The sequence below is a fragment of the Fundulus heteroclitus genome, chromosome 11 (genome assembly GCF_011125445.2).
Source record: "Fundulus heteroclitus isolate FHET01 chromosome 11, MU-UCD_Fhet_4.1, whole genome shotgun sequence".
NCBI classification, from domain to species: domain Eukaryota; kingdom Metazoa; phylum Chordata; class Actinopteri; order Cyprinodontiformes; family Fundulidae; genus Fundulus; species Fundulus heteroclitus.
This window is the reverse complement of record NC_046371.1, coordinates 27074152-27100706: the sequence shown is the minus strand read 5'-3', so window position 1 is coordinate 27100706 and position 26555 is coordinate 27074152. Positions and strand designations below refer to the sequence as shown.

Sequence of the window (26555 nt, the reverse complement as noted above, 5' to 3'; positions counted from 1 at the left end):
GGAAGCCAGCTCCCCCCTGACTCCAATAGGTACCCCTGTTCTCTAAAAACCCACTTGGAAAGGGAGGTACCCCCAGCAGCACCACCAAAATCTACAGGATCCGAAGTTAGAGACAAGTGGCGAGGCCCGAGAGCCAACCGCAAACCGGAACTCCCCCCCCCCCCCCAAAAAAACAAACAAACAAACAAAAAACACCAGTCCACCAGCCTGCCCCAACCCTGCAGACCCCTGTTCTTCGGATAGGACCAGCACTAAGAGTCGTCATGAACCAGGACCGAGATGAGGTGCCACAGACCCTGGTGCCAGCACCCACCACTCCGGTGACCCACCAGGCCCCCAAGACCCAGGCACCCCCCACATCAGCCAGAACGCCCCCCCCCCCCAGGACAAATCCAAACAGACCACCACCCTCACTAGATGATGGAACTGGTCAAAGGAGCCCAGAGAGTTTTGCATTTTAAGGCATTTATTTAAGTATAATATCAGTAATTCTCTGGGCCTATTTTCCTTTAAAAGGCTCAGGAAATCTTGTTAGAAGGTTTGGGATCAATCGCTCTTTGAAATACTACAAGTCTTTAAATAAATTCCAAGACGATCACATAAATATTCACAAACAAAAATTTTGATTCTTTTTCAAAAGATTTTACACCAGCAGTAAAACATGAATTTAATTTGACTTTTTTAATCTTTTATTTACTTTACCATATCTTCTCCTCATAAATGTGGCAAACATTGTTAAATTATAATTCTAGGCTAATTTGAGGCCAACGCAAAATGGCTTTGATTAAATGTCTCATTTAAAGTGCCACTAAGAATCACACTATGAAAAATGAATGAATAGTTGTTTTTTAAACATCAGTAAGTATAATCCTGCTGACTAGCAAAAGAAAAAAAAATACTTCCCAGATGGCTTGCACATGTGGGACATGGGTCTACATTATTTAACAGGCCTATAAAGACTGAGAATGACTTGAACAAAACGGAGCCCTGCAATCTGAAAAGTAGACTAACTGATATATAGAGGCTATGGGGGAGTCAAGAAAAAGGACAAGTGGACCTTTCGGTATAAACATCAGCTCTTTCAATAAATAAATTGAACTTCTGAGTAATTCTAAGATTTCTTCTCGTTTATTTTTCCTTTTTGAAAAATAGGCAAGAATACACAATTTCAAGTTGAGTTATCAAAAAAAAAAACAAGTGAAATGAACATAGCATTAAGAACAGAAATAACAATAAAACATTGGAGTGTTTTAACATTCTATATGATTACATCTGAATTTGTAATCCTAAACATTTCACTGACAGTTTGGGAAGTCTCCCCTACAACCCCAAATACCTAAAGTTGGTAAGTAAAAACAAAATGCGCATGGGGGTTTTACTAAAATTAGCAGTAATTCAACACACAGTGGGTGAGATGTAAGCCAAAACATTCCAGCTTCTTGGTTGATTAGCCTTAACACAGAATTTGCTTCTTCATTTTCCTCCTGTTTTCAGCCCAAAGATAAAAAGTTTCTTATTGGTGTCCTGTCAGTACTGCATGTTTTAATACTGAAAAATATGAGAAAATTAGCTTTCTCAGCTACGAAACAAACACAGTAGACACACTCTTTAAAATCCTAGAAATGAATTAGTCTAAGGTAATAGATTACATTTTCAAATAACTAAGCTGATAAAGTCCTGTTTGGATCAGTTAGTCTTCTTTGGACCAGTCACACTGCTAAGACCAACTGTTAGCGTTGCGTTGCATACCGTAGTCAGCACAGTGGTTACTTTTACAAGTAATACAGACCAAAAAAATTACTAGAACAAATAAAACTGTAAAAAGAGTAAATGAGATGAACTACTCAACAGGTGTAGGGAATGACAATTAAATAGAATCTGTTGTTGTGCTACCAATTTGCTTTACAACACCACTCACACTTCTGATAATCAACTGGAACACAAACAAATCCCGCCAGTTCTGATGGGAACTTCTTTCTCACTTAGTCTGTATTTATCAGCAGGGTCTCCCTCCAGACTAACGTGCATCAAGGAACATGTGTCAAGGTTGCATAACGTTGTCCACTGTTCCACCTTTTAACTTCAGTTCTGGGGAAACAAAACAGACCGTATGTCTCAAATATGAACAGACAGTAATATGTTTAGCAGATTATTTATACAAGGACATTTTCGGAAAGACTAAACAACAGGGCTGGTGCAGCAGAGTGAAAAACAATAAGACTGCTTTAAACTTAATACATTACTGCATGTATGGTGACAGCTTTGTAGTGTAGGAAGACATCCTATTTGAAAGTTAAAAACAGCAAAAAAACCACTAACATGTGTAAAGGCTTAATTTCCCTCCATGTTTCAACCCAGTCTTTATCAGTAGTGGTGGCTCAAACTGCAGACATTACAGAGATCGGCTCGGACTGCCACAAACCACATTAATGGTGGTTAAACTAAGCATGAGTTGGTTTCAAAGTCCCAAAGCCACAAGGACTTTGCGTCCTACCGCTTCTGCACTTTAAACTCCTTTTATTGACATGTTGGTGGCAGTAAAGAGTTTTATCCAGTGGTATACAATGTACCAAAGCTCTCACTCTTCCCAACCTGTTGATGTGAGCTGTGTTTAAGCTATCGGCTGGGGTTCACAGCCAAAGGAAGGGAATTCCCCTTAACTTGAAATAGACATTGAAAAAAAGGAGAAAAGATTGCCTGCTTGTAAATTTTCCTGGCAGTAAAAAAAAAGAAACACTTGAATTAAAGAGGGTAACTACCTATTACACTTTTTAATCCAGTGGTTTGACATAAATGTTTATAACAAGCCCAGCCAGCCTGTCTGTTGGTTAAATAAAAACCAAGCAATGAGAGCTTGTTTGTCAATACAAAAGAAACTATTTATATTGGCTCAATCAGAATACCCTTATATAGCAAGGACCAAAGCGGAAGTGTGTCAGCAGTCGCCATGATAAGTGCTGTCCGAATAGTGCAGTCAGTAAGGAAGGAGGTAAGAAAAGTAGCCTGTGTGCTCCCTCCAGTGTCTACTTTTGCCTAGGAACCCCGCAATGCCCCTTACCAACGCTAAGAACCCTTAAGGTATCCCACAATCCTTTGCGTGACCTGATAGATCAGCGCAGCCCCCTCAACGAAATTGACAAAAATGTCCAGAGAGCAGAGATTGTTCACTTTGTAGCTCATTTTAGGAAGGTTGTAGGCCCAAGTTTGACTTGCATCATCCATGTGCGTTTCCGTCACATAATGACGTCAGAGCTAAAGGCTGTCCTAATTTGGCACAGCAATCAATAGTGTTACTCTTACTCTAGATAAAAGGTCAAGGAACAGGTGCTAGAAGTTATTATTATGGGCATTCAGATGGAGCCATTATGTTCTGTTTTTAGCTGTGTAACCGTGGACGGGTCTGTGAAAAACTTGATTGAATAGATGACATCACCCAGGCTGCATTTAATTGAGGTGGCTAACCAAGCTAATATTAGTTAACATTAGCTTGTCTGGCCAATGTTACTTCACAACTAGTAGGGTGGTAGAAAAGACTTTATATATTGTGCAAAATAAGCTTTAAATATAAACTATACCTAAATACATTTAGGCATTTATCCTGTATCATTATAAAGATATTCCCCTACAATGTCCATCTGCTTAAAAAAAACAAAAAACAAAAAAACACGGTGGCTAAGGTTATAGTTACTTCTTAAAGTTTTGAGCCAATGACCTTGATATGAAATCAATTTTTTTAGTCCAAGCACATTACTGGTGCAAGAACCAGTTCTTACTTTGTTACAAAAACAAAGCACAGTTTTTGGGGGTTTAATTTACCGTTCTTGTCATAGATTAAGCAGACAGAGTGCCACACTAAAGGGAATTTTAAATGTGCTGCAAACATTTAATTGATTGTTTATCTCCACAAACCAGCTATCAACTTTTGACAAAAGAGGTTATTTACTCCCGCCCCCCGAAGCACCAGATGCCCAGATAGAACGTTTTCTTTCAGTGGTCGTTTGCTAACATGAACAGAACAGATGCCAAGAAAGCAACAGTACCAGTTTACTACTGGAGCTGGATTGGTGAAAAATAGAAGTCATTAGTGATCACAATAACATGAAATGGCTGACACTGATTTAAAAATCAGTCTCTACATGTATGGATCAAATCTGAGATAAACCAAATAAACTAAAGGTGAGACTTTGCTAAAATAGTTTAAGTTATGCTATAGTAAGCTAAGTTGTTCTAAGGTAAACCTGGCTAAACTAACTTTGCAAAGGTGAGGTGAGGTGTGTCCCATTTGCCTTGGCACTTGAAGCTAACAAGTTGCAGATTACGTCATCTCAGCTTTTTTTGCATTCCAGTTTCCCTCTTGTCACAAAGTATGAAAAAACATGGAAGCTCGCACAAAAGCCACTTTTTAATGTACAAATACAAACAACCTCAGCCTCCGAAGGTATTTTAGAGTTGCACTTTATTGCCAAATCTTGGTCTTTCTTAAAGCTTTGGTGAGCTGTTCAACTGAACATGAAACATTAAACAAGTGGCAATCCTCCATTGCTTGTTTAGCCACTATGGCTGCTGTTGTTAAAATAATGACAATTACACTGTGCTATGCGGTATTTTGTGTGTATAAACAGTGCTGAAACATCACGTCTCATGAACCCTGAAAAGAAGTACCTGCATGACTGAGTAAATGTTACATAAATAATAGAAAACTGCTAAAAACAACTTCGAGTAGCAGCCATCATAAACGCGGAAGTCGGGTACGGTCCTATTGCACTGACTTTCAAACTTGTAGTTCCGACTTCAGGGACCATTCCAGCTGAAATCTCAGTTAAAAATTACCGATGAAACCTCTGACTACTGAGGACCAATGGAATACAGCATTAGCTAGAGTAAGACAAAATTATGCCAAGGTGCTAAATTAAGGTAGGCTCAATTGAAATTAGCTGATTAGCTGAAGCCGAATTTAGCTGAGAGCTAAATTCGGCTTCAGAAAGTAAAAACCCTGCCTAGTTTTTGTTCATCCTGTTCACTTAACCAGGTGATTTTAAACATTAGTCCCTGTCTATGCTGTGGAGCTGGAAATGTAAATGGTTGGATCTAATCGCTGTACAGGCTTTTTACTTTCTGAATGTGGATTACCCATCTTTGGAAATAAGCTATGCTAATTTAAACTTAGGTTAGCTAACCAATGTTAAGGTAGCGTATGTTAAACTGTGGTAATATAACCTATGCAAAAAAGCTGAGCTTTGCTAAAGTTAACAAATGCTAATGTAAACCAAGTAATGCAACAACAATATAAGATATGCTGAGCTAAGGCAAGCAAAGCTATGATAATGTAACACAATGCTTTCTTTAAACAATGTAGCATTCATTAGATAAAACAGCTATTCCAACATACATTATCTGAGGGTAAGTTAAACTATAATGACGTAACACAATTTCCATAATTTAAAATGAATGTTACAGCAGTGATTATTCAAACACATGAAAATGTCAACAGCGTAATCTGCAGCTGAAATAAAACATATACTGTGTGTGAACCTGCGTGTAAGGGGCAGAGGCACTTAGGCCATTTTCTATAGTTGGATACTGTGTAGGAGAGTTATGTCTGCTACTCGCAGGAGAGTGAGTGCTGCTATTCTCACAAATCTTGGATCGTTTAAAACCCGCAGATATTTTAGTCCATTTTGCCGGTGGTAGCCACATCTTTTCCAATGACGTACTGGACACAACAGTCTCTACAATCTTTTTATTTTCTTGGACCACAAAGATACTTTTTCCTAAATGCCTCAACATGCAGCTTCAACACATGGTTAACAATTTTGAGAAAACTACTTAAATGATCGGCAAACTAATCACCCGAAAGAGCCATAGCTCTTGGTTTTATTTCTAAACATTTATTTGACTTGACATACTATATACTTATATAAGCTCATCTATTGTTCCTGCTCAAATTGTTTTCATGCAAAGCAGTTAGCTGAAGTACCAAGTTAGCGCCAGTATGTTTTAAATTAGTCAATATTTTCTGGTTAAAACATATTTAATTAAGCATGTTTATTGAGAGCAAGGAAAAAGTTACTGATAAGATTGTACTCCTTCTTTCTAAATAAACTTTTTGTTTCATTTATACTTTTCCAGTGTTTCAGCAGCCCTCACCAACAGCTGTCTTCACACATAATAGAGCAGGTCACATGAGACAGACAGAAAGGGAGTGGCAGCAGTCAGTGCAGTCTAAAGAACACGGAATAGTTGGATGAGCAAAATAATCCGCCTGGCTTTTAATACAAGTTTGTAAAGTCTAAAAATCTGCTTTGCAAAACACGGCTCGACAGCTTGCTAGCCATCACCATCCGTGCAGCTAACATAAAACCACAGAAAGCACACCAACAACAGGCAGTTGGGGTTGAATTTCAATGAAGTACAAACAAACGCTTGGGACATCCGTAATAGTACTAACAATAGAAGTTTACATGTGTTTTGTATAATTAAAATTTTTATAACGTCTTCAAAAATCACACACTGGCCCAAGCACAGATCTAACTTTAAGATGATTGTATAAACCCAGCCATACTGAACAGATGTGACTGAACTGTACATGAAATATTTGCAGAAACCTCACCTCTTTTTTCACATTTGTCGCTAGTGAGGGTGGTGGAGAGGTTGGCGGACTATAACGAAAGAAAGAGAAAAAAAAAATTAAAAATGCATTTAGAAGGGGCAGTTTGACCAGAGCACACTTTATTCCGGTAAGGAAGAACGATTTCTGAAGACACAAGCAGCGTTTCTGCCGTCCAAAAGCAAAAATAGAACTTACTCGAGCCTAGGCTACCATTTTTTTTTTTTTTAGGCAAAGTTTGCGCAAACTGTAGACAGCATAATTAAGGGGGATACCAATGAAAGAACACCAAAGACATGGGCCCTCTTTGATAAAACTCCCACATTCTTCATTTACAGCATGCATCGGTGCCTGCACTGGGCAGACAGCAGGGGCCTTGAATTGGATCAGCCATGCAAATCATAAAAGAGCAGATGTGTCCATTTCCACATCACACAGACTCCACTACATCATGAGAAAAAGGATTGTGCATGAGTCAAAAAAAAAAAAAAAATCAAAGGGCCCATGTGTAAGGGAACACTTACAATGCACATAAAACTACCTAAAGTGTTACGCCGTTTGACACGCACGCCAGGCCTAAGTCATTAACTCAGCGGAAACACTGCTTAACACAGCTTAAACTTAATTTTATCCTTTCCCTGAGAAGCCAAGTCCTAACTTGCAATGGGCAATCTGGACCTACAGAGACCTCTGCAGTCACAGGAGGTCTCTAGGGGCTGGTGTGCAATCAGTTTTAAATTCCCATTGGGACATAAAACCAACATACACACTCCTATCACGTGGGAGTCTGGGCAATGAAATAAGTCCAGAATGAAGACAGATTTAATGTTCTAACAAACAGCCCACAGCATGGAAAATCTTAACAATATAAGGCAGTAAGCACTTATTCACTTAAATTGCTTAAAATCTTTGTGCTGATGCCTGTAAGAGGAATTCAGATCCTTGTCGCACTTTTATGCAGTTATACGCACACTTATTGTAGTGTTGTTGTTGTTGTTGTTTTTAGAAAAAGATGTAATGGGTTAGTTAATGAAAAAAATTGACAAAATGGATAAGAAACAATGAAAAGGTTTAACAAACCTGACAACTTGTTTGGAGGCATTTTCAAAAAACTTGGTCTTTGATGCAACACTGAAAAACAAAGGGAAGTGGCATGTTAGATTTATAGATAAGGATTAAGCTGAGTGCACTGACACCTTGGAATCACCCTGAGATGAAATCTTATGTCCAATAATTTTAGTATGAAGCAAATATATTAAAGAACCATATATGTGTGCGACTAAGCATTAGCATGGGTTTCATGGAGCAGAAGATATGATGATTGGAGCATAGCGTAAATTCCAGGATTTCTGCTGACGTCTGCCCCCTCTGGTGATGAGTTGAAATGACACCAGCGATGTGTACTCTCATGGGAGAAGAGGAAAATGACCTGCCTTTTGTCAAGTCTTTTGATTAGAGGCGTAATGTCTTCTCAGGTAAGAAGGTTATAAATATTGAAGTTAGCCCATCTTCTCTCGCCATTACATCAATTTCAGCAGAGAGTCAACAAAGTAGCTGGGTGAAGCGGGCGCAGACATGTTATCAATAACCTTTATTGGAATGTAAATGTAAATCCTAGCTTAGCTGCAGGAATCTATAGGGCCAATGGATGTAAGATAACAAAATTAGACAAGAAAATCAGTGTATCCAGGGCAGACTTGGCAACAATTACCCTCGTATGTTGTCTATATCCAGCAGACAGTGCTGTCAAATTATAGGATTAATCCAAGTAATCCTTCAGAAAATAAAAAATAACTAAGAATAATGATTGATACCTTCCTAATATATTCTTTGATCAATTATATAGCTAATGGGAAGAATGTGAAATTCAACTTTACATCCAACCATCTTGAAAAATTCCTATAGATATGACCAGGGATGTTCAAGAGTCTGCTTTTCATGGCTACCAACCTCCTCCGCTTGGCTGACACATTTTGCTCAAGTACGTCTACTCTCTACTACAGACATCTCCATAAGTTATGTTCTTTGTCTTTTTCTTAACAACTCACCCCCATATTAACTTTTTTTTTTATTTTATTTTTTTTTTATTATCACATTTCTCATTTTTGTCATTAAATCTCTCTAATTGCTTCTCTTGTCAGTGTGAGTCTCTCCAGGTTGAATTTACTGCATATTTGTTGAAAGTCTGCTTTTGTGTCTAAACCTGTCATTGTGGTGCCCTCCTAAGGTTCAATAGGTGGGTTGCCTTGAAGTTCGAATCAGTATTGCTATTTGTTCAAAAGTTTTTTGTGACATCACAAGGAGAAACTGATGTTTCAGTAGCGCTGCCGCTGTGGGGTATAAAAGCAGCTCTGTCTTGTGCCTCCGCAGTGCTCACAAACTTAGCAACTTTGTCGCTATATTTAGCCACTTTTCAAACCGCTTTAGCAACTCTTCTTTCAAAAAAGCGACTAGCGACAAATCTAGCGACTTTTTCTGTTATTGCCGACTTTAGGCAATAGCACCAATCGACCTGCAGACAATGTCTTGAGGCAGCTGCGAGTCCTGCCGTGAGTCCCTCCACACTTCCGCAAGCGCCGTCTGTCTCTTTTTAGTAAATTTTTAATCACTTTGTCTGTCTTACAACCTCGATCTTAAGTACATGAAAAATATGTAAATTAGGTGATGATGTCATTGAGTGACTTCCAGCAACTTTTAGGACAACCAATGGTGACATTCCTTGCTGAGGAGCTGGCAACACCTCTGTAGTGAGTTGAAGTTTGAATAGTGAGTTTTGCTGTCCTATGGATTTTCAGGTTAGCGATTTATTAGCTCAGCATTCAGTTAGTTTATTTAGGATTTATTTAGCTTTTACTAGTAGCTCAAACTTGTATTTATTGTTCTGATGAGGGTTAAGGGAAAGTGTAGGTGAGTGGTGAAGCCATTTCCTACCACTCATTCTGTAGGATTTGGGGGAAAAAATACAGACATATTCAATAAATTAGAATATGGGTTCCAATTAGGCTTATATGTCAGTGTAAAAGCAACTTTTGAAAATAACAACCTTTAAGCAAGTATTAAATATACTTTTCATTAAACCCACATTTCAGTATCAAAAATTTATATTTTTCTTGGTTTGATGTAATAGTCTAATGCTAAATGTCCTGTTTGCATTATATGTAAGCAAACACTCATTGCTATTAACCGAAGAGCTTTAAAAACTAGTCTGTGAGTAATGGATGTATATAATGTGTTTAATTGGATTACTGAGACAAACGGACTTATAATAAGTCCTAATATCCTAATTTATTGAATATGACTATGTGCATTTATTTACCTTTACGTACATTTTCCCCACAATGAGCAAAAGGCCTTGAAATGTGTTGATTCTGAGAAGAAACCTTCTGCAAAACTAGAACTGCCACGTTGTCAAGGTCATTATGTGAGTTTAATATGGGCTCCATCATTCTTTTCATTCAAACGATTTTAAATCTTACCGCTGAACAGGTTTAGGGCCTTAGCTCTGTAATTAATTACCCTAAAAGAATGAGGGTAGAGACTTGTGAAAGCACTTACTAAGATGTGGGCGTTCCCTCACTGCTGGCTGCAACGGGGAGCTTTTGTGGAGCAGTGCATCTGGAAGGGGGCTCAGGAGGCCTGATAGGGGGCCGAGTAATAGAATGTTTTTCTGCAGACTTTGTTCTGGTCACACCATCAGAAAGTCCTAAGAGACAAAACAAAAACAAAAAAAACATGCACAAGTGTAAAATTACTAGCCAATTAGAATGCACATTGTTTAATGCGCACAGAAACCTTATCAGAGCCGTCTTTGCTGCCGGACAGGGATGACAAATTGAGCTACATGATTGATGAGAGGTGGAGATTAAATAAAACCACAAGGCCAAAAAAAATCTTGAAAGGTAGAGTAGCCAGCTTTGCTGCAAATTTGCAGTTTATGGTAGGTCCACCAACAAACTAGAGGATAGGGAAGCAAGCATTTTGCACAACCAAGAAACGCAAGAAATCAGAATTATTGCAAAGGCTGCAAAAACAAAACGTCTTAAAAGCACAACAACAAAAGAGTGCAATGTTCTTTCCCTCTTCTAATGTTTCCATTTTGTATTCAAGAGTTATCAGCTTTTGGAACCAACATTTAGGATACAACTGGATTTTTAGCTCATAACTAAATGGTTAGAGCACGGCTCTAACCATTTAGTTAGAAGGCTTCAAGTTCCCCAGTTCAAATCCCACACACTACCATTCTGGGTCTCTGAGGAAGACCCTTAGCCCCAGAAGGCTCCCTGGGGGCCACACATGGGCAGCCCAATGCTCCCTGAAGGATGGGTTAAATGCAGAGGGCAAATTTAATTTGCATGTTTTTTAATATTTAAACATGACTATATTATAAAAAAAAGATAATAAATCTTTGGATTTCAGAGACGTTCACAAGTCATGTTGGCTCAGGTTTAAGATAAGTCTCAAGTTGTTCAGGGGGAAGTCCAAGTCAAGTCTCTAATTACTAAAAGGCTGTTGATTCTGCCTAAAACTCTAAATATAATATAATAAGCATTCTTAAGCCCAATTATAAACTTTGACATTTAGCACCTTTATCTTTTTAAAACATTTAATTTGCCATGTAAAAAAAAAAACAACACAACAAAAACACTTATTAGCTGATGAAATTAATAAGCTGTATTTTCTCCACTGGAAATATGACTGTATTTAGTTTCTAGGGAAAAATAGTTGAAAAAGCTAAACGCAACTTGATCTTGAATTTCTGAATGAATCAAACAGGAAATGTTTGATTAATTATTTTGTAGAACTGAAAATGTCTTGTAATGAGACAGATGCGAGTTTAGTTTACTTTCTTTTAAAACAAAGCCAAGTCAGATAGCATTTAAGAAAAACAAACTTGAAAGCTCCCATTACCTTTGTTTTACTTGTTAAAACACATTACAGAGAAGCCATGGCAACTGTAATGTAATCATGACATCCCATTCTTGGTATTCACTATGGTAACTCGGTGAGGACATTAATCATTTACCTAACCGAACCATAATTCGTGGTTTACCTTCTCTCCTGACAAGATGAGAAATGTTCAAAAGACTCAAGTCCCAAGTCATAAGTTTGAGTCAAATTGAGTCTTTAGAGCTTGAGTCCAAGTCTAATTTGAGGACACAATAATAATGGGTTACTCATTATATACTTAGCAGCTTGCTGCACTGCCCATAATAGAAAAAGATGGTTCATAAGACTTGAGTCCCAGACTAGTTTTAGTTGAGTCTTGATCTTTAGAGCTCAAGTCTGTAGTCTTTGGTTTTGAAGCTTTAGCGCAATTTCAGCCCAAGTCGGAGAGTCCAATCAACATCTGTGATGTGCACAAAGACAAATCAGGAGTTAAGCACATAAGTATTAGTTTTACAATCTCAAAAACTTGGAACTCATCACTAAAGATAAATCAGCAAAGTATACATAGAAACTTAAAAAACTGCTCTACAATTTCAAGAAGGATTTGATTGTCGTACTGTCATTAAAGATGTTTCCGCTGATTATAGAGGAAGGTAACTAATTTTAAATCTAAATCTGCCAGGTATCTGAATAATATTGAGCTTAACTGTAGTTAACCACTATTTTCATCAGATTTCCATGCAACCCCTGCATTTTCCAGCTTTAAATAGATCCCGTAAGGTGACATTAACTTGCATACTTGATCATGCGGGACCAAAAAATAAAATAAAAAAATAAGTGCCTTGAAATTGTTTCAAGAAAAAAAAACAAAAAGCAAAACAAGAAACCTTCTTGAAAGATCTCCAGACATGTGGGATAGACTAAATTTTAATTGCGCAAGTGCAACCCGACACCTCGTGACCCCAGCAGAACAGTCCCTACATGCAGACGCATTGGTAGCGGCATCAAGCTGCGGCGCTGATTTACAACAGCGGGACTTGGCAAGTCGATCCAGGAGATTGTTGAGAGAAACCTATTTCAGCCTTTCAGAAAAGCAGATCTTCAGCTGCAGGAATAACAACAACGTAAAAGCAAAAGCTGCGAGGCAAATATGAACAGATAAGCCCAAAATTATTCACACCCATGGTAAATTTAAATTATAAATTCTTTTCATTCAAACAAGTTTTTTGTTTCTGACAGGAATAAAACAGGCATTTTTCAAAAGAAAGATAAACAATGCAAAAGGAGTAGCGATTCTGAAAAAAAAGGATCATTCTGTTTTTAATGGCTCTTTTAAAACGCATGTAAAGAATATATTCATACTTTTCCCAACAACAAATGGAAAAGTCATTATTGATATCCCAGCAATCACGCTGTTCTTATAATTGCTGACAAGCTTTTTGCATTTCCCCCCTAAGTTTTAATGATTAATTTCAGGTGAGGAGCTCCAAGTCTTTGCGGCTAGAAGGTCTCCTTGCCATCACCCTAATCTTCTCCACACGTTCTCCATCAGATTCAACTCTGACTGGGCCACTCCAAAACTTTAATATAACAATCAGTCAGAGGAAACATGTCGGTAGCATTAAAAGATTACTATAAATTGAAACGTACCAGGGATGTGAATAATGTTGGGATTAACTCTAAACATGAGGGAAATCTCAGTCCCTCGTCTTCCATGAATGAAAAATGTTTTGCAAATTAAAACGCTGATGACAAGATCTGTTAATCAAACACCAACTAAAACTGTGAGACATCTTTCAAATCCAAGAAATAAATGCAAAGCTTGTAGATATTGTGTGAGTACAGTTAATCCTATGAGATGAATTTATGGAACAAATGTATCTGAAAGAGCAACCACGGTTGCTGTTGCACCTCAAGCATCAAGCCACAGGAAGACATTTGTACTCTTTAAGAGATCATTTCACCATATAAAAACAACATACTTTCCACGTTACTATATTGATTCTTTTGTCATAAAATGTTGATGATGAATACGATAGAAATTATTTCAATTTTCATTAATAAAAAGAGGGCTCCTCATACCTTCTCGGCTGGCTGGCGTTCCCTTTGGATGTGCTTTTTGTCGTTGAAACGATGGCGCCCTGCTCACACAGACCCCGTTTGCTGCCAGGGAAGAGTCTGGCTTTTGCCTCGTATCACCTAACTTCTCAGCGTCGGAGTCAGCTTGCCTGTCCTGACGGTTGGCCAATCTGGGCAATCCCGCTTGCTTCGCAAGAGGTTCTCTTGGGACGAGGGGGGAAAAGCTCATAGGTTTTGTCGGCTTTATGGGTTTGGGGCTCGCTGGGACATCCCCATGCACGGTAGAGGTGTCCTTCTGGCCATCTGTTGCAAACAAACAGCTTTAACAGCACTGTAACTTTAGACCACCATTAAAATGCGAATGTTTACGGCCGTGAAGTGCACCTGATGAACTGTAAAATCCAGAAATTACCTTAGGATTGCACAGATAGGTGTAAAGTTAATGTAAATACGCAGCACAGCACATTACTGCAGGGAAATGGCTTGCACATGTGTGCACCACATAACCTTAAAGCTCTGCAAAAGCAGCAAGTTAGTAAAAATCAAAATATACCAACAAAGGAAAGTCACGGTAAATTTCTGTGCCACAGTGAGAGCAAGGGGTCACAGCTACCATTTTCTTTCCGTTTGAAGCAACGCAGGAGGTTCAAAAAGACAGAAAATGACATGATTTATTCTAACATGTTGGAAGAAAAAGACGTTGGGAGAATAAAAAATGAACAGTGGATATTTTTTATTTGTATGTCAAATGAGCTATTAAAATTCACATGCTTTTCTATTAGCATTAAAATGAAACAGAAAGAAACGAATTTCAATTGGCAAACTGGTTCCATGTTTTTGCAATTTGCGATAATTACTGGGACAAACAAACACACTTCAGTAAATCCCATTTATAAAATGTCAAGAAATGACCCCGCATTTACGCTGTGGTCTCCAAAAAAAAAAAAGGAAACTAAAAAAAAAAGAAAAAATTTTTTTGAAAAAGATAAAATAAAACTTTCTAAACAATCCACTGTATGCTCAGCACAGGGAGGATGGGATAAAGAGGAGGGTGACAACAATCAGGTGGGCTGATAATTACTCTCTGCGTGCTGGGAGTGCTCGTGACTAAGAGGTTGGTAAGTGCGAGCCGGGCGCTTGGAGATGGTGATTGGCTGCCGCTTCCTAGGCGTGATCCGCGGAGGAGGGATAGGTGGGGAGGTGCCGTCCTCCGGCTTACAGGCGAAGATCTGCAATCACACAAAAGGTTACAGTAGCACCTTGGTTCAGGGGCTGCTTTTTCAGCGTCTTACTGCTGGTAACTGAGGTACAAGGTTGAAACTTGACAAGAGTTGGGAAAAAAAAAAAAACTAACCAAGTTAGTGCTTTTTGGTAGTGCCTTGCAAAATCGTTTACACATCTTCATTTCTTTGCCATTTTATCAAGTTATGACCTCAAATCTCTATGTAATTTATTGGGATTTTATGTGATAGAGCAGCTTGTTGCAGTGCATGATTGTAAAGTGCAAAAACAAGTTTTTCAGCACAACTTAGTTGATATTTGTAGAACGCCCGTTCAGCTATTTTTCAGAATCCCCACATCATGATGCTGCCGTTCGAAATGGGCAATTATTGTATTGATTACTGTAATTGTAAAAAATATATCATAAGAATTTTGATGGATAAACATAAATCTGGTGACCAAGGATGAAAGTAGTTTTAAATTCTTGCCAGTACCATCACTAACCCCCTTCTTTTTTTTTAGGCAGAAGACAGTGAGACTTTTATGACACTAAAAGGAAAATAGTTGCTCTGCAAATAAACTTCTTGAATTTATTTCAGAAATCATGAATGTCTAGAAACTTCTTACACCAGAACAGTAAAAAGACTGAGTTTATGTTGTTTGGGCCCATTGATGTCTCTACATCAGCGTTGACCTGGAACCTTAAAGTCAGTATCTGACACTGACTGCTACTGACCTGAGTGTAAGACTTGACAATAATCTTAACTTTGATGTGCAGTTAGAATCTGTGGTCTGGTCCAGCTTTTTCAAACTGAGACAGCTGACCAAAGATCTATGCTTTAATTACAACTTGCTTAGATTACTGCTCTAGACTTTACTCTGGGCTTAACAAAACTCTAGTGACTTGGCTGCAGCTGTTGCAAAATGCTGCTGCTCTTCTTTTAACTCCCACCAGGAAACAAGAACACATTTCTCCATTTTAACCGCAGTTCATTGGAAACTGGTTCACATTCGGATTGATTTTAAAATTGTTTTATTTGTTTTTAAATGTCTTCATGGCCTTGCTTTCCAGGATCTGTCAGACCTGCTTCACTTGCACGCTCCCTCTCGTTTGTTCAGGTTGGCAGATAAGCTTTTATTAGTCATTTGAAAAACAAAGAGAGTGCAAAGAGGTAACGGCACTTTCTTGTTGTTGGACCAAAACTCTGAAGTAGCTTATAGGCAGACCTACTTTCTGTTTTTAAATGTTCTCGTAAAACACATTTTCTTTTTGGCTTTTAACCCAGTTTGAGGTGTTAGCTTTTGAAGTTTTTATTGTTTGTTCTTGTGTATCTGCAGTTTATTGTACATTTTTTGTATTTACTTGGTTTAACTTTTTATTCTGTTTTGAATTACTACTTGTGAGTGTCTAAAGCACTCAGGGCAACTGAGTTTTATTTTAATATGCCATGTAAATAATGTGTTGAGTTGAGAATATTTGTTTTTAAAAAGGGGGAAATATGGTTATTTTGCAAGAAGTTCTTCAAAAACAGCTCATCAACACACCACCATCTTTTTCCCCCTGACTTTAATAAGAAAATATTGTTGTTGATTATAAAAGGCACAATCTGAATTATAAGATTCACATCCAGGGAATGGAAACTGACTATCATTAATCTACGGGTTTGTTTATCAATCTAGGCCTATAACCTCATTTGTGACTGTGGTTGACTTTCATCATGCCTATATGGTCCGACATCTTCCCCTCAGCTGCGACACTTGGAGCACGCTTGGGGTCTCACGCTGCGTCTTTACAGATGTTCCAGCTGCTGATTTTACCCTCTTTTCAGCTCCATGCACTGCTACTGTTACAGTTTATAACCATTGTTATCCCCTTTCACAGCAACAGATTTTTCCTCTCAGTCTCCGCCGTGATCAGACATTATATCTCCTCTATTGCACAGGGCGCTCTAGTGCGTAATTACGCACGCCAAAGGTTGAGTTTGAAGTTGATCTCCAAGCACATATGTTGTTTGTGGTCCGAGTGGACAGAAAGATTACATTCTGCTTCACTTTCAGCTCACCAATAGCCTTAAAGGCTGAATCCTGTAGGAAATATTGCTTATATTTATGTATTGTAATCCCAGATTCTATGGGTATAGACCCATCTTTTCAAGCTCTGCACCTTACTGGTTCCTAGTGACAGTAGAGAAAAAAAAACACTATTTGGGAGCGGATTGTTCGGTCCCAGCATAATTTATTCTACCATGTTGAGGTGGGCAGATTTCTTTCCATTGGTGCGCTGCACGCACAAGAAATAAACAGTGGGGAGATATGCACAACTAAAGACTGTAAAAGGCTCCTTTAGAGAGAAGAGGAGGAATGAGGGGTCTGAGCTGACAGCCCTAATGTTACAAATCCCTCAAAATGCCCCATAAAAGTACTATGTTCTATGTAAAAAAAAAAACAGAACGAAATAGCACAAAACACAACTACAAACTCTCCTATTGATTGTATTTGGGACATTTCGCTACAGGTGGAAGGACAGGATACGTAATGCCGCACGTTTGGAAGGCTGGATGCTGATTAAGAGCCCCTTGCTCCGAGAGGAGGGAAGAGGGGAAGTAGGTATGAGCGTTGAGGCACAGAAACACAGTACAGTTCAGAAACAATGGCAAATTAATAAAAACAAAACTTACATGTTTCAGACTACATTAGCGGATCTATTTTTTTTATCTAACGTGCAGCAGGGACAGGTTCTGAATAGGCTGTATAGCTGACAGCCGCTCTCCCCTTTACTGGTACTGTGTTCCAGCTTAAATTATTTTAGCGATACGCTGTACCAGAACGCACCAGCTTACTTTCACCCCTACTGGTGAGACTTACAAACACTATAAAGCTATGTGTGCTGGGGTTGTCACTTTTATTTAATTTTTTCCACTGTTCGATTCATGCAAGAGGCAATAGACATCAATATCTTTAAAAATATGATTAAATACAGTAATTGTGTGCTGTCTAGCAATAACATTGTACTACTTTATGTCACTGGTGTCCTGAAATGACCTATTCCATAGCTGGCAGCCATGCAGGCCATTTTGAAAAAAAAGACACAAATATATATTTTAAATATGCTTTATCATAACTTAAATCGTCATAGCAGTAAAGACCAGATAATATCATGATCAGCTTTTAAGATCATGTTTACCAATAGGCTGGCGTGGAGTTTTCCACCACACAGCGTTATGCAAGTGGACCTAAAAGATCGATCTTTTGCTTGTCTGACTACTTCTTCCACATGTTTGCCATAAGCAAACTGTAAATAAGACTTCTTTCAGACTGTTTTCAACAAGCTCTTCATGCCATAAAGGGCAGATTCAACATATTCTTTAAACCCATCCATCAGTTTCGGACCACGTCACAATTATGCACCAGTTTGTGCTGGACTATCATATAAAAGCAATAAGATTGAAAAATGTGGGAAAGGTCCAGATGTATGAATACTTTTGCAAGGCACTGCTGAAATCTGTTAAAAAATTTGAAAATATAAATTATAAAAAAAAAATCTGACCACACTGCCTGAACTACAACAAGATGGTAGGTTTAAAAGTCATAAATCTTGGTACAGTTCTGCAATAATAACAGCTAACAAACTCAACTTGACAGTTTTTTTATTTCAGTGCTGGCAACTGCTTGGACAACAACATGGCTGCCAAAGGGTCCTTGCTAACCGAAAACAAACCACATGTAATAACAGCTCTAATCCCCTAACAAGGTTTTTCAGACAGACACATGGAAGCAATGGGAATTCAATAAAACCCCGAACAGTTCCTGTAGGCTGAAAGAAAGACATGCTTGCTTCAGTTGTACCTTTTTGTAGTCCTCGATCAGAATCTCAACCACAATGTTTTGGAACTTGATATCAAGCATGGCCGCCACCGTCTCCTCCTTCGCCCTCATGAGTGTGGGCCCGAAGATAACTGCCATGTTGGAGGGAGTCATCCGGTTTTCATCACTGTGGCTGCACACGCTGTCAACATCATGCCAGGCTGGGTTAAATAAAATGTAACTCAAGCCAGGCGGTGACAAAAAAAAAAAAGCCTATGAGCTCACTTCAGAAAGAGAGAATTTCTTTCCCTGGAAGCAGTAAAAACACCACAATGAACTCGGCTTGGACTTACTTTACTAAGTGCCTAATAAGCATCTCCAACATCTCACGATTCTTCTCTGGTAGTTTGTAGATTAGTGAATGAATTTCACTCAGTCGAAAGTCCAGATTATCGGATTCTGTGGCACACAACACAAAGTCCATTTCAAATTATTATAAAAGTAACGTTTGTGAAAACATAAGGAATACTGAAGTTTAATGCGGTTTATATTGGTGCGGCTAAGTGCAATTCTAATTAAATGAAAGTCATTTGTATTTTTAACGATCAATTAAAACTGTTTATTCAGGATGGAATGGTCACACAATACAACTTTAAAGATAAAAAAAAATAATAGGCCACACAGGTTTAAATTTAAAGTACTTTTTTTTTTTAAACACAGTCCAAGTTCATTTTTGTAGCCTTCAAAAAGAATAAAGCATAGTTCTTGTGTGTGTTCAAACAATTTTGGCGGATAAAGCTTATTCCAATTCTGATATTTGACCGTATTCAACCATAAATGCCCGAGCTCGTATTAACTTGACATTGAACTAGAATTTAGGCATAATTTACACATTTTTAATTTGAACTAGGCTTAAAGACGTTCCAGAACACTCAGGTCAACCCACTTAATTCATTTTAAACCAGGTTTTGATGGGTGTTGCTACATGAAATTGTGTTCCAAGGTCCAATAATATCTCTTGTCAGTGGTGAAGTTAAAGATTTTGGAGACAGTCCTCATTCATTATTCCATTCATTTTATACAAAGTATCATCTGCAGCCCCACAGCATGATCCTACCATCACCATGCTTGACACTTAAGACAGTATTTGGGTTTGAATGCATTACCTGGACTTCCCCAAACATGTCCCTTGTCAATGTGGCTAAAAAGCTCAATCTTTATCTCATTTGATCATAAAATATCGATCCATTCCCTGTGGGGCGTTTCAGTCAGTCATTGACAGTCATTTGCAGCAGGGACTTTCAGTCTCTCAGGGACTTTCTGTTTAGACATCCATGCACATTGCACCGTTCTGCAACTCCATTTATTGCACAGTGTTGTAGACTGCTATCTTTTTGACTTGAAAATAAGTCCATTGGCTGATAAGGACTACATGTACGCTTAAGCTCCTCAGGGAGTATTGTGGTTGGCCAGTACAATCAACGGTTAAAAAAATAAATAAACAAAAAATAAAAAGGAAAAATCCTGACTTGTGTCTGCGTGTTATGCTTAATTATGTCCATTCTGATGTCTGCCTCATCAAAATTTCATTATGGTAACACATAATGACAATAACGTTTCTTGATTCTTTCTTGTTACCATTCTGAGTCAATGGCAACATAAAACTGTGGCAAGTGACACTGATGTTCCAGCGGTTCATGGTAGGCTGCAGCCTGGGTGGCTTCCTGGGGTTTTTTCTGAACATTCTAACCTATTTCCTTTTATTTCACCCATTCTGCCCCCTTTTGGTTTAGATGTTTTGACATAATTGGTATTCCAAGAGGACAATGAACTCAAACTCATGAAAACTGGTTTTGGAATGAATAAAGCAGACCGACATTAAGCTTGTGGAAGAGCCCTGACCTGAACCCCACTGAACATTTATGGACTATGGACTCCGCTTGAAAGTTAGCTCTGTGCAAGGAAACAATCGAATTTAAATGATTTCCACCAACTCTGCCAAGAAGAGTGGCTCATTATCCAGCCAGAATTACACTAGAAGCTTGTTGAGGACTACAAAAAGCATATGGTCATGATTCCCAAGGAAACTCTTCGACCACTATCAGGGTGGGTGCAAGTGTTTAACTATACACTTATGCCAATGGGTGTATAATTTGCACCCTGTCTGGATAGGCAAAAATCTGCATTTTATTCTTATCTGTGCTCTGGAGCACATTATATCAAATCAGAATCAGCATTGCACTTTCAATGTGTGCAAAACTTCTTGGAGGCAATATTTGGCAGGCTACTATATACTGGATCAAGTGGCATGTGTTCAAGCTCTGCTGGCTTATAGCATATCTTGGCCAGCTGGACACATGTGTATAGATGCTTTTATAAGATGCTAAAACTCAAGAAGAGTGATGGGGCCATCAAGAAGATGGACGAGAAGAAGAGAGAGCCACGTTTATTATCTTAATGGCAGTTATTATTCAACATCAATGTTGCAATTGAATATTTTTGCAATATCGTACAACCCAATTGTGCAGCAAATTCTTGTTTATTTACAAATCCCTGACCTTGTTTGTTGATCAATGATCAACTCCATATTTGAAGAAAAATGGTTTAAAGGCATTATCCAAAGCCCAAAACATACGTAACTTTTGCATGCACACTTGTGGCTGGAACTGTAAATATTGGAGTAAATGTCTCTCCCTTTTTTGTGAGCGCTGCAGGAGCTGGGGCCAACTGGATTTCATTGAACCATTTGTATTTCTTTAGCCACCATTTCAGTGCAGGTGATGATCTTCTGGCATTAGGGGAATCATGTGCGGGACAACAGCTCATCAAAATGACATGATTCTACGGAGATTGCATGAGCAAATATTTAAAGATCAACATTCTGAAAAAAGGTCAGTCAGTTAGACACTAGTTAATGATGCCGGTTTTAAATAACGTAACAGAAATGCAACAATGAAATCAAGGAAAAAAGGAGCTCAATGAACTCTTAAAACTTTTAAGGGAGCCCCAAGCACTGTTTTCGGTCTAAACAATTTCAAGTCTTGGTGACACCTGTGTCAAATTGAGTTTTAATAAATGACATTGACATACAAATATTACCATAAATTAACCCTAAGGATGAATGTCTGGCCAAAATGGAGTAAACTTGTGACAGCAGCAAACGGCCGACAGCAAAGAAGTCACATATTTACCAATAATGTCTGGACTAATTCTGATAAGGCTATAGTTCTAGTAAAAAAAAAAAAAAAAAAAAGAGGGGAGCATAACATTGGAAGAGAGAAGCTCAGCCAAATTTTAACCATCTCATGCAAAATTAGTACAGGTAAAAAGAAAATGTAGAACTCTGGCACAAAATCTTGGTAAAAAAAAAAAAAGGTGCATGCTGTAAAACTCAGTCATGTAAATCACAAAGTTACCACTTAATTGCAAAGCTAAATGGAGTGAAGCATGACCACCCACTGCAACGGTATGCAGCCAATAATAAAATGGAGTCTTCAAACTGTCACGACGCGTAATGAGAAGAACCGCGTGCGGCTAATGAAGGGCATTTCCATGCGCCTTAATGCAACATCCTGACAGAACCAGGCTGATGCCAATAAACCTGCTGTGTTCTCAGGTTTACAACGATGCAGAGCGACAGATAAGTGTAAACAAAGACTCAGATTTCCTTCTGCCTACATTTAGATAAAGATCCTCAACCTGCAGCATGCACTGTATTGATTTACAAATGGCTCTTTTATTCCCTGAGCTTAGATGCTCGTTCCCCTCAGCCAACGTATGTGAAAGAAGAAGCAAAAAAGGAGAAAAGAAAGCAAGCTCGTAAATCTGTCTGAAGTTTCCACCCTTTCTATAAAGTGCTAGATCAAATATTTTTCAGAGAGACGGTTGGACTTTACTGGTAGTATGCAACATAATTCAACTTTAGGGCTCCTGCTGTAACCTATCCATGCAGACCGTAGCAAAGTAAAAGCTCCCCGACATGTCTTACTTGCAGCATGCATGAGTTCTCTGTGCAGATCGTAGGTCATTAGAGGTTCAGAAAGACTCCTGTGGATAAGTAAAGACAAAACGAGAAAACACATGGGGAACATAAATTAAAACATCAAAAACGGCATAAAATAAAACAAGAATCCACACATTAAATAGCCACACTATTAAGACGTTAAAGAGTGAAACCTCTGGCGGGGTTAAACGAGTTTCTTTGGACGCAGCAAATTGTTTCTAATGTCAGACGATAAAACGGATTCCTGGAAACGTCTAATTCCTTGGCACGCCGACGGCTCGCAAAAGAATACAAGTGGAAACATTTTGAAGATGACGTAACGCGTGACCAAATGAGACGTAATTAATGAATAATCATCCCGCGTGGAGTTTTAGGCACACACGGACTTTGTGCATTCACAAACAAACGCACCTCAGGTAGAACTTCAATGCACTTGTGATGGTTTTATCATCCCAGTCGCTGCTGTTGAGATCCACACTCCCAGGATTTAAGGGATCTACAAAAGGAGCAAAAGCATGCAAGTAAGTTCAGAAAGATGTGGCCCGTTTTTCGTAGAGCAGGATTAAAGGTCAGCTCCGCAGGATGGAGCCTTTACTCAGTTTGCGCCCTATGTTATAAAGCTGATATGCTTTTCATGGGGAGAAGTTAAAGATCTCTATTACAGTTAAAGATGAGTCATCATCCTGACAAATGACTTCATCATCTACTGACTTGGAAAAAGTTTCCATATTTCACTGCCCACCTATGAAATCACAGCAGAGGTAATGACCGTCATTTCCTCAGATCCTTTCAACCTGACATGCTTCCCTGAGGAAACGTTCTTGTTGTCTTCGCACAGTCGTCTTCGTAAAGGAGCTGCAGGAAACTAATTCTAGCATCACCTCCTTGTCCAAAACAGACTGCTGATTTATCCAAGAACGAAACCTCCTTATTGCCTTGCAAGAGTATTGCACTTCCACACATTCTGTTACGCTACACGCATCAACTTCAAAGTATTTGATTGGGAGTTTATGCGATAAATCAACACAAAGTATGCAAAACTGAAGAGAAAGGAAAGGACACCTGTTTTTTTTTTTTTGCCCCCCTCTTTCAAATTAATCTTGAAAGTGTGGAATGCAATTTTATTCAGCCCCATTGGGTTGATACTTCGCAGAACCAGCTTTTCCCATCTACAGACAAAGAAGTTTTGGCTGTTCTTCAGTACAGAATAAGCTTAGTTAGACTGGAAGCAGAACGTTAGCAAAGGGAAAGTCCCATCACAGATTTTTTTATTGAATCTAGATTTGTACTTTGACTGAGCCAGATGCTTTGATATAGACCATTCCATAAACAACCTCAAACACACACAGATTGGGCTGCATGTTTAGGGTCGTTTTTCCGCTAAAAGGTTAGCCTCCTCCTCCTCTTATGTCTGTCGCATCTCAGGCCGGTAATTTCCTTGAGTGCCCTGTGATTAACTTCACCTCTCTTCCCATTATCTCTTGTAAAGCTACCGTGGCTCTGCTGAAACTTCACCACAGCATGATGCTGGCACTGCCGTGTGTCACTGTGGTGTCAGTGTCTTCAGGGTTTGTTATCTGTCACGAAAATGTCAGTTTTGGTCATCCCTGACCTAAGCACCTTTTCCCACATGTTTGCGGTCCTCTTAATGGTTTGGAGCAACCTTTAAACGTTACTTCTTCAGGCTTTCTTTAAACAATTTTGTTTCTTCTTGCCACTCTTATAAAATCAAATGGTTGTCCTGTCAACATAGTCTCCAACCAGAGCTACGGATCTCTGCCACTCCTCCAGAGTTCCCATGAGCCTCTGGGCTGCTTCTCTGATTATTTGATTATTTGCCTGGCCTGCCTGTTCGGTTAGGTGGCTTATCTTGGTTGATTTGCAGTTGTGCCCAACTCTTTCCATTTTTGGACGATGGATTAAAGAATACTCCGTGAGATGTTCAGTCCTTGGCATCTCATTTTGTATCCTCACTCTGCTTTAGATTTCTCTCCAACTTTTTCTCTGACCTGTCCGGTCTTCATGATGCCGTCTGCTTACTACTTTTCTCTGTGGTTACAGCGTACAAGTGAACTGTTTAGTAATTTGATAACGTTTGGATGCAGTGGTTTCCTCTGGATTCTATTTAGGGGTATGAGAGTAAATAGGGCTAAACAGAAATGCACACCAGATATTTCAGACTATTTAAATAAAATCATAATAACCATGCACCTGCTATCTTTAACTTCACAATGTTGCACCCCTTTCTGTTGGTGTATTACATAAAATCCCACTAAAGTGCGGAACAAAATGTGAAAAAGTACAGGGGTTATGAATACTTTTGCAAGGCACTGAATGCATTGGTCCACCGGGCACGACTGGGTTGTCTGTGACCAACTGTGAATTTATTTGTTCTAAAGATGGGTGATACTTGATCTCATACTGGAGCTATGTTTTCTGTCCATGAACCAGATGCCATGGCTCATGAGGTCTGCAAGCATTTCTATTAATTGCACACTTGGTCTTTTGCACTAAGGTATTTATTGCAGCATGACTGCAAAAGAATCAGCATGATTCCTTCCCCTTTTCTGTTTCCTTTGAGTGAATCTAAAAAGCTTTTCTCCATTTGATCCCAAAACATGTTTTATTACCCATCATCGCTAATTTGGTATCCCTGTTTTGATTTAGAAAGACAGAATATTGAGCTGTACAATGCAACTGACTCGTGTAATATCTGATTTTTTTATTCTTGTTTTCTTCAGAAAGGTTGATTCCTGTTAATCCGAATTGTGTATTAATCTATATAAAACCGAATAACAAGTTTATCACAGTCTGTTTTGTTGATCTTGATATTACATGCCATTTTTTTTTATTCTTTAATAAATGTCGCTTTGATGGAAGCCTCTTGAACCCTGCCCTCCAGTAAAGGAGCACTGATCCAGGAGCTGCAGTGTGAAGAACGCTCAGGTCAGACAGCTTTTCTTTATATTTCCCTCATCATAACTTCAAGTCAGGGATTGTTAAAGAGAGTGTTTATTGCATCATTTGACACTCCTTTGCCTCCAAACCTCTTGATCACCAGTCACCCAGTCATCTTTAATAAGCCAAGATGAATGGCTTATTAAAGACGGAGAAATTTGCTCATTCGTGTGGCAAAGTGGCATGCTTACTTTCCGCTACTGTATCTTTATGGCTTCATTCTTTGCCATTAAATGTAACATATGTAATATTTTTCTCAGCTGATAACCTGATTTGCTCTCTTGGTTGGTAGTCTATCAATGTTTTACAGTTCCAAGTCTTGTCTTTAATTCAAACAAAAACTAAATAGGGGGGAAAAAATAGAATGTTAGCTTAAAGGAGGAACATATGTAGATCAAACTGCACCTGTTCAATTCAAGGACCAAAATACCAACATCAATACTGTATCATCGAGCTGTGAGCTTGTTTTTTTAATGACAGAGGACTTCTGGTAAGGGCTGGTAGGACTGGTAGGGTGAATTGCAGAAGTATTCACACCCCTCAAACCTATTAGAAATGTAAATTGTAGACTGTATGTGACAGACTAACTCAAAGCAGAGCAAATCTGTGAAGTGGGAGGAGGGTGACGCAAATTTTTGAAGATTTATGCATATATCTGAAAGTGTAGAGTGCATTAGTATTGTGTTCAGAACCATCTTTTCCTTGCGATCCTTCACGCCAGTCTCTAGTCTTTTGCAGCCTCTGACAGATTTTCTTCAAGAATTGCCTTTCATTTTGCTCCATTCATCCTTCCATCCCCCGTATTCCAAGGTAGGGATGATGTGCAGCATTAGTTTTCTACCACACGCACAGTTTTGCATCTAGGCAAATGTGTTCAGTTTGATCTGGTTTGGCCAGAGCATGTTTGCTGTATCGCCTACATGGGTTATGGGAAACTGGAGCACTGCTCAAAATTTAACAATAAGAAAGAGATGCTGGACAAAACAAACTCCATGG

The 26555-nt window shown here is 38.7% G+C and overlaps 1 protein-coding gene across 2 annotated transcripts in view; it reads right to left on the bottom strand.

The window, feature by feature from the left end:
• Positions 1 to 1106: 1106 nt before the first annotated feature.
• Positions 1107 to 26555, bottom strand: part of LOC105927791 (oligophrenin-1) — a 46846-nt gene continuing 21397 nt past the window's right edge. For both annotated transcript variants that reach the window (XM_036143315.1, XM_036143314.1), the window contains 10 exons: positions 23013 to 23097; positions 22587 to 22645; positions 18952 to 19057; positions 18641 to 18800; positions 14655 to 14802; positions 13577 to 13876; positions 10163 to 10310; positions 7688 to 7738; positions 6611 to 6659; positions 1107 to 2088 (listed from right to left, as the gene is read on the bottom strand). In XM_036143315.1, the coding sequence (XP_035999208.1) occupies positions 2083 to 2088; positions 6611 to 6659; positions 7688 to 7738; positions 10163 to 10310; positions 13577 to 13876; positions 14655 to 14802; positions 18641 to 18800; positions 18952 to 19057; positions 22587 to 22645; positions 23013 to 23097 (1112 nt within the window). In that variant the 3' untranslated portion in view covers positions 1107 to 2082. The remainder of the gene's footprint in view (positions 2089 to 6610; positions 6660 to 7687; positions 7739 to 10162; positions 10311 to 13576; positions 13877 to 14654; positions 14803 to 18640; positions 18801 to 18951; positions 19058 to 22586; positions 22646 to 23012; positions 23098 to 26555) is intronic.